Source organism: Megalops cyprinoides, chromosome 15 (assembly GCF_013368585.1).
Source record: "Megalops cyprinoides isolate fMegCyp1 chromosome 15, fMegCyp1.pri, whole genome shotgun sequence".
NCBI classification, from domain to species: domain Eukaryota; kingdom Metazoa; phylum Chordata; class Actinopteri; order Elopiformes; family Megalopidae; genus Megalops; species Megalops cyprinoides.
The window spans coordinates 34,475,447-34,491,140 of NC_050597.1; the positions used below are offsets into that span (position 1 = coordinate 34,475,447).

A 15,694-nucleotide genomic window follows, 5' to 3' on the forward strand; every position below is an offset into this window, starting at 1 on the left:
AAACTGAATGTAAAATTATTATTATTTTGATCAATTTCTGTGAATCAGTGGGATATTTCATGGATGTGACCACAATCTCTGTATCTGTTGTGTCACAGATCCCTATGCCCATGTGTCCTTTCTACATGTGAGCAAAACTACAGAGATCATCAAGTCTACTCTCAATCCCATCTGGGACCAGACCCTCATCTTCAACCACATTGAAATCTATGGTGACCCCCAGACTCTTGCTCACAACCCACCCAGTGTTTTCCTGGAGGTCTATGACAGTGACCAAGTGGTAGGCCTTCAGTTTAGTAGGAGTCATGGTCTGTTTTAGGTTAGTTTATGAACCATATGGCATGGTGACTTGCCCAGGCTTTATTTTAGAAATGATTCATTTGTACAGCTGGACATTTCAGATGTGGTTAAGCTGTGTTGCTGAGGCTATGGTTCCCTGAGCTCATGCCTTAAGATTAATTAATCAGTAGTGTAAAACAGTCGGATCCTTAATGCTGTGAACCATCGGTAGTAATTCTGTGAATTACAATGATACTATTAATACTGTGCTGTGTAATTATTTTTTGACCTGTAGTAATTGTACTTACTCTATGCTGTGTAATGATTCTGTGAACTGCAATGATTCTATTTATACTAAGTTGTCTAATGATTCAGTGAGCTGTAATAATTGTAATTCTGTGTAATGATTCTGTGAACTGTTGTAATTGGAATTACTCTGTTGTGTAATGATTCTGCCCTGTGCTGCAGGGTAAAGACGAACCACTGGGCAGGTGCACATGCACCCCTCTGGTTAAGCTGAAGCCCAGCCCAGAGGTCTCCCCCAAACTGCTCTGGTTCCCCATCAAGCTGAAAGGCAGGAGCGCCGGTGAGATGCTGGTGGCTGCTGAACTGATCCTGAAAGACAAGGTATGGACGCCGGCCCATTAGCGTAGCATTAACAGATAGCTCACAGATGCAGCATTGATTGTGGATTTCAGATGTGGGTATAGGCTGTGAGCAGCCGCTGTTGTGGTCTCCTCCTCTCCCTGCAGGCAAATGAGGCCGCTTTGCCCATCGTTCCCCCCAGGAGAGCGGAGAAGCTGTTCATGGTTCCTCAGGGAATCCGGCCCGTGGTACAGCTCACTGCCATTGAGGTTGGTCATCACATGCGAGTGGCCACACAAGATTGAGCTGAAGCAACAGCCAGGGGGAAAAAATATGCCTCTATTGCTCTAAGGGGCGGTTCTGATGGCTTTGTGCCTCTCTGTTGTTCCAGATTTTGGCCTGGGGTTTGCGCAATATGAAACCCTACCAGCTGGCTCCCGTCTGCTCCCCCAGCCTCATAGTGGAATGTGGGGGTGAGATTGTGCAGTCTGCAGTCATAAGAAACATCAAGAAGAATCCAAACTTCCCTTGCTCTGTCCTCTTCCTAAAAGTGGTATGAACCCTCACACCCTGTACCATCAGGGGATCTCAGCAAGGAGAATTTCTCAGTCAGTTTTTATCATCTAATCCCTTTCAGGGTATTTTGACAATGACCACACATTTAAATTGGAGATTGAGGTTTTACTCTGGCCTATGCCCTGGAGGGATGCAGTGTCCATAAGGGGTAAACCACTTGTTCAGCAGTCACTGTCCTGATTACACTACTTTAGCTTCCTCAACTGTTATTGGTTTACAGAGAGCTGAAGAGCTACTGGAATAGGGCCCTCCAGGGGGAGCTGTGCTGTTCTTTCTTTGTGCTTGAAGCCAATGCTTGTTGCTGCTGTGCCGAGAGCTGTAAAAAAACAATGAATTCTGTGAGGCAGATTCTGTTGTTGCAGCTACTTCCCAAAGAGGAGATGTACACACCCCCCATCGTGCTGAAAGTGATCGATCACAGGCCCTTTGGTAGGAAGCCCATCGTAGGACAGTGCACCATCACCTCCCTGGAAGACTTTCGCTGTGACCCCTACAGGGCTGGTGCCCAGGTAGCCATGGCTGCCAAAGGTATACACCCAAGATCACCCCTTCATGTGTATGTATGTATCCCCATCACCCTGGGTGTATAAACATATACCTCTCGCCCCAGGTGTATATACATGTACCCCTCGCCCTGTGTGTGTATACGTATACCTCTCGCCCCCTGTGTATATATGTGTACCCTTCTCCCCGTGTGTACATATGTATACCCCTCACCCCAGGTATATATATATATATATATATATATATATATATATATATATATATATATATATATACACATATATACTGTGCCCCATGTGTATTCACTTGTAAGTTGCTTTGGATAAAAGCATCTGCCAAATGACCTAAATGTAATGTAATGTAAATGTGTGTATATATATACATATACCCTTCTCCTTGAGTGTATATACGTGTACCCCTCACCCTGTGTGTGTATACATGTACCCCTCGCCCCCGTCTTTATATACATATACCCCTCACTCCCTCTATATATACGTATACCTGTTGCCCCTTGTGTATATATGTATACCCCCCACTCCATGCATATATATAGAGATTGCCTTGTATGATGTGCACTCATGCAAACACACAATCAGGTGCTCTGCAACACTATGGCCCTTGGCTATGAACTACACCAATACCCTAAGATGGGATGCCCTAAGATGGGTTGACACCGGTGAATACCATGGCACCTCTCTGTAAGGAGAAATATTAAAATTATTAATTGAAAAGACTGTTTCCTTATGAGAAGAAAATGCATGGATTGTAATGTGAACTGATTATAATGGCTGCCATGATGATGTGGTCTCTTTATCAGTGGCTCTGCTGGCCGTGGTCCCACAGGACACTGTCATCAACATGGAGGAGAGAACACCAGTTCTCAAAGTTGAGGTACACTTCCACTCGCACCACCTGCATGCTGTTTGCTGCTGATGCATTTAATACCGTTCCAACCAATTCTGGTTGGTCCAAGTCTCTTCTTAGCCTTGTTACAACCAGAGGTAATTTATTTTTGTGGTTGTTTCATTTTTTTGTCTTTTTCCTGTCCTGGTTAATTTGTTGTCCTGTTTTTTTCTTCTTTTGAAATCCACTCATCTCTCTCTGCAGAGACCAGAAAGGGTGAGACTCCTTTCAAATGCTCAGCCATCTGTCTGTCTGCACTGTACTGCACACACTGACCCACCCTTTGCAAACCACTTTAACCTTTAACCTTTGACCTTTTAAATGCAGAGGCTTTTTAATGCAAAGCCATAGCAGTGCTGAATGGAGCATACATGATTATGTACTGAAGTAAAGCTGATCTATTGAATGTAGGAGAGGGAAACAGTGGACTGGTGGAGTAAGTTCTATGCCTCCATTGGAGAACATGAGAAGTGTGGGCCCTACCTTCAGAAAGGGTACGACACCCTAAAGGTGAGAGTTTCCTCATGAACCTATCTACAGCTGCTTTAAGAGCTGCTCAGAGTAACGACTTTTTGAAAACAACAAAATGTCAAAATACTGCTACATATGCATTCCAAAATAGAAGGGATTTGTATGCTGATGGGTCCAAAAACACTGCAGTGCTGCTAATTGTAAATTACAGCCACTGCTCTATGTAGAGGACATTTTAGAAGTGATTCTGCTTTATAGTCAACAATATCATCAGGCTTGTCAGTATATATTCTTCAAACTTGGATAAAAATGGATGGAATAAATGGATACATTTTTATCCATGGATAAAATTAATGGATGAAAATCTTACAAGCACACAGTCATACTGGTCAATCATGCTCTCCCTAATCAAACACTGGAATATTTTACAATCTATGCCAAATTACTGACTTTTATTAAAGGCAATACTGAAATTTAAACACTAACTTTGCATTAAAGGGGACATTATTGTCCACACAACCTTACTGTAAACTTAATTATGAGGAAAGTACATACTAACTCTCACGTATGTCATTTATCTATGTGATACATGTTTCCACAGTAGTCATGTCAGTGTTTGAGACATTTTGATTGTCCATTTACACATTTATTTTCAGTAATAGTATAAATGTGTTAACTGCATGTAGGGAAAGGGAGAGGGTAATACATCCTCCATCAATGTATGGATGTTTTTTTTTCCCTAGGAGTAGAATCAACAATTCTTTCTGCTAGTGCTGTGTTTAAAAGCATCCGTTGTGTCTGCTCTACTCTCTCAGGTGTATGACACAGAGCTGGAGGATGTTCCTGAGTTCCAAGGGCTGACTGACTTCTGCAGAACCTTCAGTCTGCAGAGGGGTAAGAATGAGGAGCAGGAGGAGGAGGACCCCTCAGTGGTGGGAGAATTCAAGGTGAGTCTGAATGCTGTGCAGAGAGGTTGAATGAAGTGGGTCCAGCTCATGTACTGACTGCCTGATTAATGGAAATGGCTGCTGTGTGCTTGCGTACAGGGGTCATTCAAAGTGTACCCCCTGTCTGATGACCCTGGGGTTTCTGCACCTCCTCGCCAATTTCGGGAGTTGCCCAACAATGGGCCTCAGGAGTGTCTGGTCAGAATTTACATCATCCGCTGCATCGACCTGCAGCCCAAAGACAACAACGGCATGGTGAGTCCCTCAGCATGAGAGATCTGTAACACTGAACACTGCCCACTGAACAGAACCTGTATGTCTGTAACACTGAATATATATCATTATAGTAAATAAAAGAACATTACTAAAATAAATAACAAATGATTGTTGTAAAATCAGTTTCAATCAATAAAAATTAACAAATAAATTGCCTGGAATTTTTAATGTATTTCATCTGTGGTAATACAGATGGATCTATACATACTCTGAATAAATAATAACTAATACATTTAAATTACACTTACCACCACTTGCAACCCTCTGACACCAACACTCCAAATGTACTTCAAGTGTCTACAAAAGGCCTCTTATCCAGGGTTATAGCAGAGGAAATGTTAACTTTTTGACACTGAACTGCTTTGCATCCTAAATCTATTTTGTCTTTACAGTGTGATCCTTATGTTAAGATTTCACTGGGGAAGAAAACGATTGAGGACAGAGATCACTACAAACCGAATACCCTCAATCCTGTGTTTGGAAGGTAAAATCGGCATGAACATCTGAATTGAATTGAACAAAACTGAATTTTGCAAGAGATATAGGACTTGGTCATAGTTTCACCAAATCTCCAAATTCTTATTCTTTTCCCTCTCTATAGAATGTTTGAAATTTCCTGCTTCCTTCCTCAAGACAAAGACCTGAAAATAGCCATTTATGACTATGATTTGCTGAGCCGTGATGAAAAAGTTGGGGAGACAGTGATTGACCTGGAAAACCGATTCCTCTCTCATTTCGGCTCATATTGTGGCCTGCCACAGACTTACTGTGTGTGAGTATGTCACCTCTGAGTGCATCACATTTGCACATGACGACACCCCTCTGTACTTACAGTTTTACATCTTAAACTTTCCATAACCTGTTCATACAGTACAGTTTTTACAGGAGAAACTGTTAAATGTTCCCTCCTAAAAGGTACAACAGCAGTGTGTCACTAAGATTTAAAATCCTGACCTTTAGATTGAGTCAAGTGCTCCAACCAGTATGTTTATGAAAAGTTATTCATTAGTGTTTTCTGGGTCTTTTTTTTGTTGCTCATTTTACACTTGACTTATTGTGGAAAGGCTCAGTTGTTAATGTGCCTTTAAACAGCTCTGGTATCAACCAGTGGAGAGACCAACTCAAGCCATCTCAGATCCTCCAGAATGTTGCCAAATTGAAAGGAATCCCTCTACCCTGCTTTAGAGACAACAGCAACACGCTAAGCTTTGGAGGGCGAGACTACAGATTAGCTGAATTTGGTGAGTTTAACCCTTTCGCACATAATTTATTTTCTGCTATGTAGTGTGCGTGTTATGTTACACAGTTATGTTTTCACCAGCGTTATTAAGCTTTTCATAGTTTTCATCGCTGCATTTGCTATACCTTTCACTGTTAAATTGTTGTATCCTCAAAGCTAACATTAGCTAGAATTTTTCCAATCTAGTGTATGTGCGAAAGGGTTACTTTTTATCTAGTCTATATTCTCTTTGTTATATTATACAACTCACGTGCTGTCCATACAGTGTAGTGTATGCAACACATTTAACATAATTCAGATACTGTAATTCATTTACTGATATTCAGATACTATACTAACTTCAGATACTAATATCATTGGTCTTTACCTATCATCTCCTTGCATTTCTCCTCAGGTCAACATCTTAACCGTTCCACTCTTTCTTTTAACACTCTCTTGATGCAAAGTTTATCCCTCATTTTGTAAATGGTAGATTTAGTTGTGGCTTCCTCTCTGTGTTGGTAAACAGAAGCCAACAAACCCATCCACCAGCAGCTGGGCCCACCCAGTGAGAGGCTGTCTTTGCATGTGCTCAGAAGGCAGGGATTGGTCCCAGAGCACGTGGAGACCAGGACTCTGTACAGCAGTTTCCAGCCAACGCTGTCTCAGGTCAGCTCTGTTCCTGTACTCTCCCACACTATCTCAGGTCAGCTCTGCTCCTCCACTCCCCCACACTGTCTCAGGTTAGCTCCACCCTCTACTCTCCCACACTATCTCAGGTCAGCTCTGCTCCTCCACTCCCCCACACTGTCTCAGTTTAGCTCCACCCTCCACTCTCCCACACTGTCTGAGGTCAGCTCTGCTCCTGCACTCCCCCACACTGTCTCAGGTCAGCTCCACCCTCCACTCTCCCACACTGTCTCAGGTTAGCTCCACCCTCCACTCCCCCACACTGTCTCAGGTCAGCTCACCCTCCACTCTCCCACACTGTCTCAGCTCAGCTCTGTTCCTCCACTCTCCCACACTGTCACAGGTTAGCTCTGCTCCTCCACTCTCCTACGCTGTCTCACGTCAGCTCCACCCTCCACTCTCCCACACTGTCTCAGGTTAGAAAAGTGAGGTTAGAGATAGTCATTCCAATAGCATGGCTGGTGCTGGAACAAGAGTGATTCAAAAAATAAACAAGACTCTACACTAACCATAGTAATGGATGAAGAAAATCGTAATCAAAAGAATTGTAATGCTGACTGAAAACATTAAACACAATAAGTACCCTTTCACCTGTCACAGTTTGACCCATATCCCCTAACCAGCTGTTAATCCCCCACAGGGGAGGATTCAAATGTGGGTAGATGTCTTCCCCAAAAGCCTTGGTGTTCCTGCACCTCCCTTTGACATCAGTCCACGCAAAGCCAAGAGGTAAGGACCAGTGCTAAAGAGGCAGGAGTGTGGTTCTGTGAGCCCACACCAGAGGGCAGTGTTACACAGTACATCCACCTTCATCAGCCTGGTGAAGCTCACAGACTTGGTATCTACCTGTTTCAGCTAAACACCATCTGATGGGTTGATTTTCAATCACTCTCTATTCACTTTAAAATTCATTTCAAGTTCAAGTTACATATGCATGCTTAATGGTAACTAGTAAAATACTGGTTATGTTGTAGAGAATACCACTTCCTTATGAAGTAGATCATTGAAGCAATAAGACACAAGAGGTGTAGGTATATCAGGAATATTGGAATGTTAGGTGATAGAGTCCCACCTGTGGCTCAGGTGTGATCAGAGAGTGTCCTACGTGCCAGCTCAGATGTGATTAGAAAGTAATTTTTTAAGGTTTAAACCAGGAGAAATAAAATCTTTGGTTCCTCCTCACAGGTTCCCCACACAAAACAGTAAACTGGAACACAAACTTCAATGTTAAATTTAAATTGGTGTCCCTTCTAACAAAACTTAAAATATGTTGGGCTAGATATGACTTACAAAATATTAGATGTTCTTGTTTTTAGTTTGCGATTCCCTCTTTAAAGGCAGGAGCATGTGAACCGCTGGAGCTAACAAGCTAATAGCTATCTCTATATTGCTGTTCACATTAGCAAAAAATAAAAATTGGAAACACAAACATACAATTGAGTAACAGTTGCAAAAAGAGCTGAAAGACCTGAATTGTAAAGCTGTATATTTTAGCATATATAATATTATACACACAGTGATATTTATTCATTTGGCAGATGCTCGTATTCGGACCAACTAGCAAAAAGTGCATTTAATACAGTTTGACAATTGCCATACAGATACTGAATAGTTAGTATCCTTGAATTGTAATACCATACTGTGAAACACTGCTACAAAGGGAATAAGTGCTACTACAAGACATACAGCCTTAAACTGTTGCCACCAATTTCCAACCACCAAGTCTGTACCCCTTGTATTGCCACAGTGTGTTCATTAATGAGCTTTAGCCACTGCTAAAAGCTTAAACTGCAACCATGGTTTTGTCATGCTTCAACTGCAATCAGTTTTACCACTAAATTTCTACCACCGTGCTAGGAGAGGGAGTGATCAGAGTTCAGGGAGCTAAGATGAAGTCTCAGTATGTCAGCTTTGAGTCCACACAGAAATTAATTTGAACTAGTAATTGCTATTTAGTGGACACCTTTTCATTAAACTCTCTGTTTCATCAAAGGATAATCCAGCAGCTACTGCAAATAATTATTAGCATTAGTAGAATGCTTTTTTACCAATTGGAATGCAAAACAAATAATGCTTATGAGTGATTCATTTCCCTATGTCTTCCAAACAGATATTTCCTGCGTGTTGTTATTTGGAACACGACTGATGTCATTTTGGATGAAACCAACATCACAGGGGAACACATGAGTGACATTTATGTCAAAGGGTAATATGTCACAGATCTTCCAAAGCTGATGATTCGTTTGGACCCTTGGACACTCCTGTGTTGCTATGTGTATATTATTGCAGTAGACCCACTGTTTAAGACACTCTGTACTCTTGTACACACATGACTGGTGGTGAGCCACCCTGTGCTCTTCTAAATGACTGCTAATAAATCTCCAGAGAAAACAAGATTTCTGTAGCTATTTGGGTTAGTTGACCAGTAGAGTGCAGTCTTCTTTTCGGAACAAATGGAAAACCAGTGTCCAAGTGCAGAGACTGGAGACTCTTCAGGATGAGACATTAATCTGAATTCCTGAATCAGTTCAATCCAATTAACAATTTCTAAATTAATGAATATATATGAAGATTAAATCACTGTGCACTTCAGACATTCCATAGATGTATACTTTCATGGGGTCTTTCTCAGTCCAGCCATCTAACCACTTTAGTTGGCTGAATAAATGCTTGCCTCTTCACCTTACCTGATGTTTGTAGAGTGTCCTGGCTGCTGTTCATCATGCAGTGGTGGTGTCTGAGCTGTGTCACTTCCTACTGCAGGGTGCCAGGGTAATTATAGTTCTGAATATTTTTTTAGTTTTTATTTCAGTTTAGTTTTTTATTTTGGTTTTATTTTTAGTTTCTTTTAGTTTTAAGGTTTGATTTACAGTTTTAGTTTTGTTTTTATTTTCTGAAAATGACTAGTTTTAGTTTGTTTTATTTTGTTTCAGTTTTAGTTTTAGTTTTCCATATTCTGGTAGGTATTTAGCAAGGGTAGGATATAAGACATTCAAAATGCATGTTGTCTTAAACAAATTAGCAAAACCATACACTGTTAGTAATATTTATTTAGGCCACACAATTATTTTTTTTGCACAGTATAAAACATAAACAGAAGTAGCGTATATCTCTGTCAGTTCAAATTCCAAAGTCCAAAGTTGTCCTGTTAAAATAAATCTATAGTGTGCTATATGGGTCGTTCCTGTTATCCGGTAACATTTTGGCGTCATAATTCTTGGAAAAATAATTACATGTTTTTCATGTTTTTAGCATTCTATCAGAATAGTGACCTGTTTATCTATTAGGAATATATATTGGTCAAGCTCAGGGACTAATAATAATTATGGGTAGATTGTTCAGACACTGGCCATGAAGGTATTCCACCCTGTTAGGGACATATACATAGTTATCACAAAATGTTAATAATGTAAATGTTAAACAATAATGACCTTTTCTTGGACAGTACATGTCCCTCATGCCATCATAGTATTTTTATTCTTGAAAAAATAACAAAGATTATTGATGAATTGAATATGTCTTCATTATTAAGAACCGGTACTTTATTGGACCCATTTTTGCCAACAGGAAGGTAAATAATACCAAAATTTTGCATAAAACATATATATGCTGTTAATGCTCCTCACCTCCCAAAATAATACAAAAATCTGCTAAACATTTAACATTGCTGTCAAATTATTATTTAAAAATAACTTGTCTAACAGGGTGAAAAGGAGCATAACGGGGTGGAACGGAGTATAACAGGGTGGAATCTAACAGGGTGGAAAATTTTGAGCTAAGTTAGCCGTAGCTCTTTGATTGATCGACATTTAGCTAGCTAACCATCTACAGATAAACAGAACTTTTATAACTATGTCAGATATGTTTTTTAATTTTTTTGACCGGGCAAACATACTCCATAATATAGCCTAACAGGGTGGAACTTTAAGAGTGTGACAAGCAGGATAACATTTCAAAAACTTTTTTAAAAAAAGTAGGCGTGACAGTTGACGCTTATCTCAGTTTTCACAGTTGAATTCCCGCCCAAAAACAATGATGTCACTATCTGAAAATGGTCCCAATGGAATTGTAGTCTTTTTTGGAAGGCGAGAAAGTACATAGTAACAGGGTGGAAGATGACTTCAGGGACACACAGTAAATGAAGAAAATGGTAAAAAATAACTATAATTTCACCTGATTTTTATGTATGATGAGAGGCAGTTTAGCCTAGTCTATAACATAATTAAAGAATATTTTGAGGTTTTTATCATTTCATGGTTTACAGGTCTTGTGGAAGTTGATTACTTTGCACTGAGGACATGATAAAATTGAATGCATATATCAATAAAAAGGTGTGTAAAATACAAAATAGTATTTTTAAGGTCTATTATCTCTGTTTAAGTGATGAAGAAGACCTAAATATATAATTTGCCATTTGTTACAAATATGTGACTTATTTTAGAGAAAATATGAGTAATTAAATCATAGGGACAGAAAAAGTCACTGTATAACAGGAATGACCCATATGTGAATGAACCTCTGTAACACATTCAAACCATTTCAGATATTGCTTGTTCCATATGACAACAAATGTAATAAAAAGGTTTATAGAACAGTGACTAACTTGAAAAAATAAACTGAAAGCAACAACAATCCACTAAATCTAGTGATGTCTCTGGTTATGGCACTGAGAGAGAGACAATTGGCAATTATTGGCACACAACATTTCATCCAAGAATCAGTTGCTTTAAATATGATTTGGCGGTGAGTGAGTGAGTGAATATTTATGTGCGTTATGTGAGTGAATGAATTAATGTATTTATGTGTTGTGTGAGTGAGTGAGTGAGTAAGTGAGCGAGTGAATGTATTTATGTGTGTCTTTCCCAAAGTAGGTGTGAAGGAACTGGCAGCTGTTATTATACCAAGCTAGCGATAATCATACGTGTTGCCCCAGTAGCTAGCTATGTTCTTGTCAACACCATGGCTCTCTTTAAACTCTTTAGATAGCTGGCTAGCTAAGTTAGCTAGTAAATTAGAAGTAGCCACTAATACCAGTTACCAAACTGATTACCAAGCTCAGTGAAATACAGCATCCAGTAATTCAGACAGACAGACTAATTCATTTAGTTTTGTTTGTGCAAGTCAAGATTACGTCAGGGACAGCCAATTCAATAAGATAGCTTTGTAGCAGGCTTGAGTCACGTTCAGTTTGCAAATAACCATTCACCCGTATAGTCTGCTTAATAGTTAAAATCTGATGTTTTGTGATCGCCTTTGTTAGCTAGCTAGTGATCTATGTCAGAGCATTTAACCAAAATTTGGAATAATTTACAATTACGAAGCAAGCCATTCAGCTAACTGAAAAGCTGTCACGCGGTTGAAAGCACTGCGACAAAGTTTGCTGTGTGTGCTTCAGTGGGCTCACTGTACTGCGGTCTTGCCACGTGTTCTCAGCCTCATGTTCTCTCCCCCTCTCCTGGAGAGCCTGGCTGGCCTCTTTGTGTGCACTCTTCAGGTGTACTTTTAAATTTGTGGGATTCTTCCCCTTGAGAACGCACCCACAAATTTTACCATCACTGTTCACTGCGAGATACTGGGTCATACTCAAAGTATTCCCAGATGGGACTCTGCCTTTTCCTGCCAACTGGTTTGGCCATTGTTGGGTCAGGCTAGTGTGTGGGTTAGCTAGCCACTATACCTCCTTTGGCAAGTCTTAGACTCTCGCAGCCGCAAAAGATATCGCCATCTGTTGGGCCCTCATCAAAGTAAAGGCAATAAGATCCACAATTTCAGACGTGCCTACCTGCATGCAGGGAAAAGACATAAACTAATGAAATTATATCCACAATTCTATTTCATTTTAGTTTTGTTGTGCGCATTGTAGTTTCAGTTATTTTCATTTTTTTGTGCAAACTCTATTTTTAATTTTTATTTCAGTTAACGAGAATTTTTTTCATCAATAGTTTTCGTTTTCATGCTCGTTTTCATTAACAATTATAACCCTGCAGAGTGCTGTGAGATTTTTGCAGATGATGAAGTCTGTGGCTAAGTTATACGCTTGTGTTTTTGTCTGGAGGAAATTGGGAAAACTTGATTAATGATTGACAGGTGGATGCCAGGTATGGAGGATGACAAGCAGAAGACTGATGTTCACTACCGGTCCCTGGATGGGGATGGAAACTTCAACTGGAGATTTGTCTTTGCATTTGACTACCTGCCTGCCGAACAGCTGTGTCTTGTATCTAGGAAGGTGAGTCTGTAAGATTTTGTTATTATGGATATTATAAGCATATACAAGCTATGTAGACTGTGTGACAAAATATCTGAACCTTACTAAACAGGTAGGCTTTAAAGGCATTCACCAATTAAACAGACAGCAGGTGGCAAGTAGACCTCCTGTCTGCTTTTTTTGCAATAGGAGCATTTTTGGAGCCTTGATAAAACCGAGTTCAGAACATCTCCAAGACTGATCATCCAGATATGGGACAATGACAAGTTCTCACTGGATGACTACTTAGGTGAGGAGACTGGGCTGTGTGCAGAGGGTGTGATGCATGGCTGATGCCATTGTTATGCATTGTGTCATCTGGTTGGGTACATTAGGTTCATTCTGAAAGGGGACATGATGATTTTGATATGCTGTGACTGTTCCAGGCACTGTGGAGCTGGATCTCCACCACCTAATTCCTCCTTCCAAGACTCCTGAGAAGTGTAGCCTGAACATGCTTCCGGGGGCGATAGTCACGGCCAAAACCAAAACCCTGCCTGCCAACTCTTTGTTTGCCCAGAAATCCGTCCGAGGCTGGTGGCCCTGTATGATCGAGCAGGATGGAAAGAAAGTTCTGGGAGTGAGCCAAGTCATCAATAATTAAGCCCAGCTTTATCACTGAGTGTTATGAATGCTGTTATGAAATCTGCTTTGTAGAACCATGAGTAAGACTGGTGTGGCAATAGTTTAATAAGGGCTACTAGTAACGAGCTGGGCCGAAGGGAGAAAGTGTTAAAAGGTCATGTTCTACCCATATTAACAGGTTTAGAGGAACATTGAGCACTGTGATCACATGCTCAATATAACCACATTAAAAGTTTTAGAGGAACATTCAGTAAGAGTTGACAGGAAGCATATCTGAGGAAGTATGGACACTGTTAAATGGGAATGACTCTTCTGCTGTGTTCTTTTCAGGGAAAGGTGCAAATGACCCTGGAGATAGTGAACGAAAAAGAGATGGATGAGAGACCCGCTGGGAGAGGACGGGATGAACCTAACATGAACCCAAAGCTGGACCTGCCCAAGTAAGGGAGTACCGCTCATTGACCCCAACATGAATCCAGAGCTGGATCCTCCCAACTAAGGGAGTTTCACTTAGTTATCATTGTAAACGTTACAACATGAATACGCTCCAATTAATTTTTCCTTTTCCTTCCCAACAGTCGCCCAGATACCTCCTTCCTTTGGTTTACAAACCCATGCAAGACCATGAAATTCATTGTGTGGCGCAGATTCAAATGGGTCTTCATTGGAGTCATTATTCTGCTGCTTATACTCCTCTTCCTAGGAATTCTGCTGTACTCATTACCAGTAAGTGCTTCACATCTGCTAATCCATCCATACTAGCAGCCATTCTACAAATCATTTGGCAGACATGAGACCAAGAGGAAGTCCAGGAAATAGAGTATCTCTTGGTCTCAATTGCCACACATTTTTATTTGGAAAAAAAGGCTGAATGCATTGGATGTTGATTGTCACTAATAATAATATTGAAAAAGTAAATTATTCTTTTTCTCTTTTGCAGAATTACATCTCAATGAAAATTGTAAAACCGTTCAATTAAGAGCTGTCAAAACAATGGAAACCAAATCTGTCAGCCACAAATGAGGAACCTTGTTTTATTCTTTTTCAACCTGAGGCTGAGCTTCCAGTATAATCAAGGATTATATGTTGCCATGGAAGGTTATGTACCTTAACTATTTATAGCTGCAATTTCAGGCCCCCACTCAGTCTAACCACAACACACTTTGTCCATTACTTTAAATGAATCAAACCCAAGAATTTAAAACAGTATTTCAGTTTTCTTTCACAAAACCTTTAATTTCATCGACCAAATTATTAATGTAACTGTAACTGTAACTGTGACTCTGCAGATTTTCATTGTTTTTTTCCATGCGTTTTCTTTGACAATGGCGATAGCTGTATGTAAACATTTTATCAATTTCATTCACATTTTCATATATGTTATTCCCAGCAGAGCTCAACCATATTCACCAGAATTTGTCATGCTCATGGTTGTAATTTGTGTACAAACAGCTGTATCAATACTAATAATGAAAAACCACAAGATATATGTAGTAATGCATGGAAAACAAAGTGGATTTTCAGTGGTCCATGCTTGTATTGTTATTTTTAACAAAGGAAAACATTCCCAGTAATCAATGTATAACATCTATTTTGTCTTGACATGTTTTTGAAACTACTAGCATTTTAAGCTTTTTAAAAGTCAAAATATCAATGTATGTGTCAGGGCTCTGCCCCCCTAGCTGTGGTGTTTTTGTTTTTCCCTGTCCATGTGCTTTTTGTTTTTCCTTGTGTTCCAGCCCCGCCCCGCTCCCCGCCTGGTCCCCGCCCACCTGATTGCCCCATTACCTTCACCTGCCTGCCTGCCCACCTGCATCCCACCTCCTCATCAGCCCAGCCCTATTTCTACCCTGCTTGTTCCTGTCTTGTTCTCAGCGTTTTCGTACCTGTTTCGTTCCCGCAGTTTTTTGGATTTCCGAATTCTCCGTGCCTGACTCTGCCTGCCGTTTTGTCCCTTTGCCTGATCGTTTGCCTGCCCGGTTCCTGATCCTGCCTGCTTCTTTTATCGACCCTGTTTTTTGTCCACGGACTGCCTTCCGGTTTTCGACCCTGCCTGCTTTTGTTTCGCAACTTTCCTGCAGTCATTAATAAACCCGCCTGCAACCTGAAGCTCTCTTGGTCTGCGACTGAGTCCCTGCCTGAGCCCTTACAGTATGACTTAATAAATGATCACTATAATACATCTTAACAACAGTTATAATGTTTAACCTCTTAACTTCCTGCATGAGGAAATTACTACTACTTTGCAGTGATATGAGATATATTATACCCTAGCCTGGCATACAGCATGTGCTTTGTACGCTAGCCCAGAAGACAATATGCATTCTGTACCATAGCCTAGGACAGAGTACACTTTGTGAGAATAGAATGAAAATAGGTCATTGTAACCAATACTTTCGACACATTTTACAC

General features: G+C 40.4%; 1 protein-coding gene across 2 annotated transcripts in view; it reads left to right on the forward strand.

Annotated features, from left to right (window-relative positions):
• The window catches only part of LOC118790162 (myoferlin-like), a 41,248-nt gene extending 26,269 nt beyond the window's left edge, over window positions 1-14,979 (forward strand). For both annotated transcript variants that reach the window (XM_036547013.1, XM_036547014.1), the window contains exons 33-54: window positions 99-280; window positions 748-906; window positions 1,032-1,133; window positions 1,256-1,417; window positions 1,803-1,968; window positions 2,762-2,835; window positions 3,052-3,063; window positions 3,259-3,357; window positions 4,134-4,265; window positions 4,365-4,520; window positions 4,934-5,025; window positions 5,143-5,313; window positions 5,634-5,782; window positions 6,290-6,429; window positions 7,091-7,179; window positions 8,561-8,656; window positions 12,538-12,679; window positions 12,848-12,947; window positions 13,084-13,277; window positions 13,613-13,722; window positions 13,861-14,008; window positions 14,223-14,979. In XM_036547013.1, the coding sequence (XP_036402906.1) occupies window positions 99-280; window positions 748-906; window positions 1,032-1,133; window positions 1,256-1,417; window positions 1,803-1,968; window positions 2,762-2,835; window positions 3,052-3,063; window positions 3,259-3,357; window positions 4,134-4,265; window positions 4,365-4,520; window positions 4,934-5,025; window positions 5,143-5,313; window positions 5,634-5,782; window positions 6,290-6,429; window positions 7,091-7,179; window positions 8,561-8,656; window positions 12,538-12,679; window positions 12,848-12,947; window positions 13,084-13,277; window positions 13,613-13,722; window positions 13,861-14,008; window positions 14,223-14,261 (2,714 nt within the window). In that variant the 3' untranslated portion in view covers window positions 14,262-14,979. The remainder of the gene's footprint in view (window positions 1-98; window positions 281-747; window positions 907-1,031; window positions 1,134-1,255; window positions 1,418-1,802; window positions 1,969-2,761; window positions 2,836-3,051; window positions 3,064-3,258; window positions 3,358-4,133; window positions 4,266-4,364; window positions 4,521-4,933; window positions 5,026-5,142; window positions 5,314-5,633; window positions 5,783-6,289; window positions 6,430-7,090; window positions 7,180-8,560; window positions 8,657-12,537; window positions 12,680-12,847; window positions 12,948-13,083; window positions 13,278-13,612; window positions 13,723-13,860; window positions 14,009-14,222) is intronic.
• The last annotated feature ends 715 nt before the right edge of the window (window positions 14,980-15,694 follow it).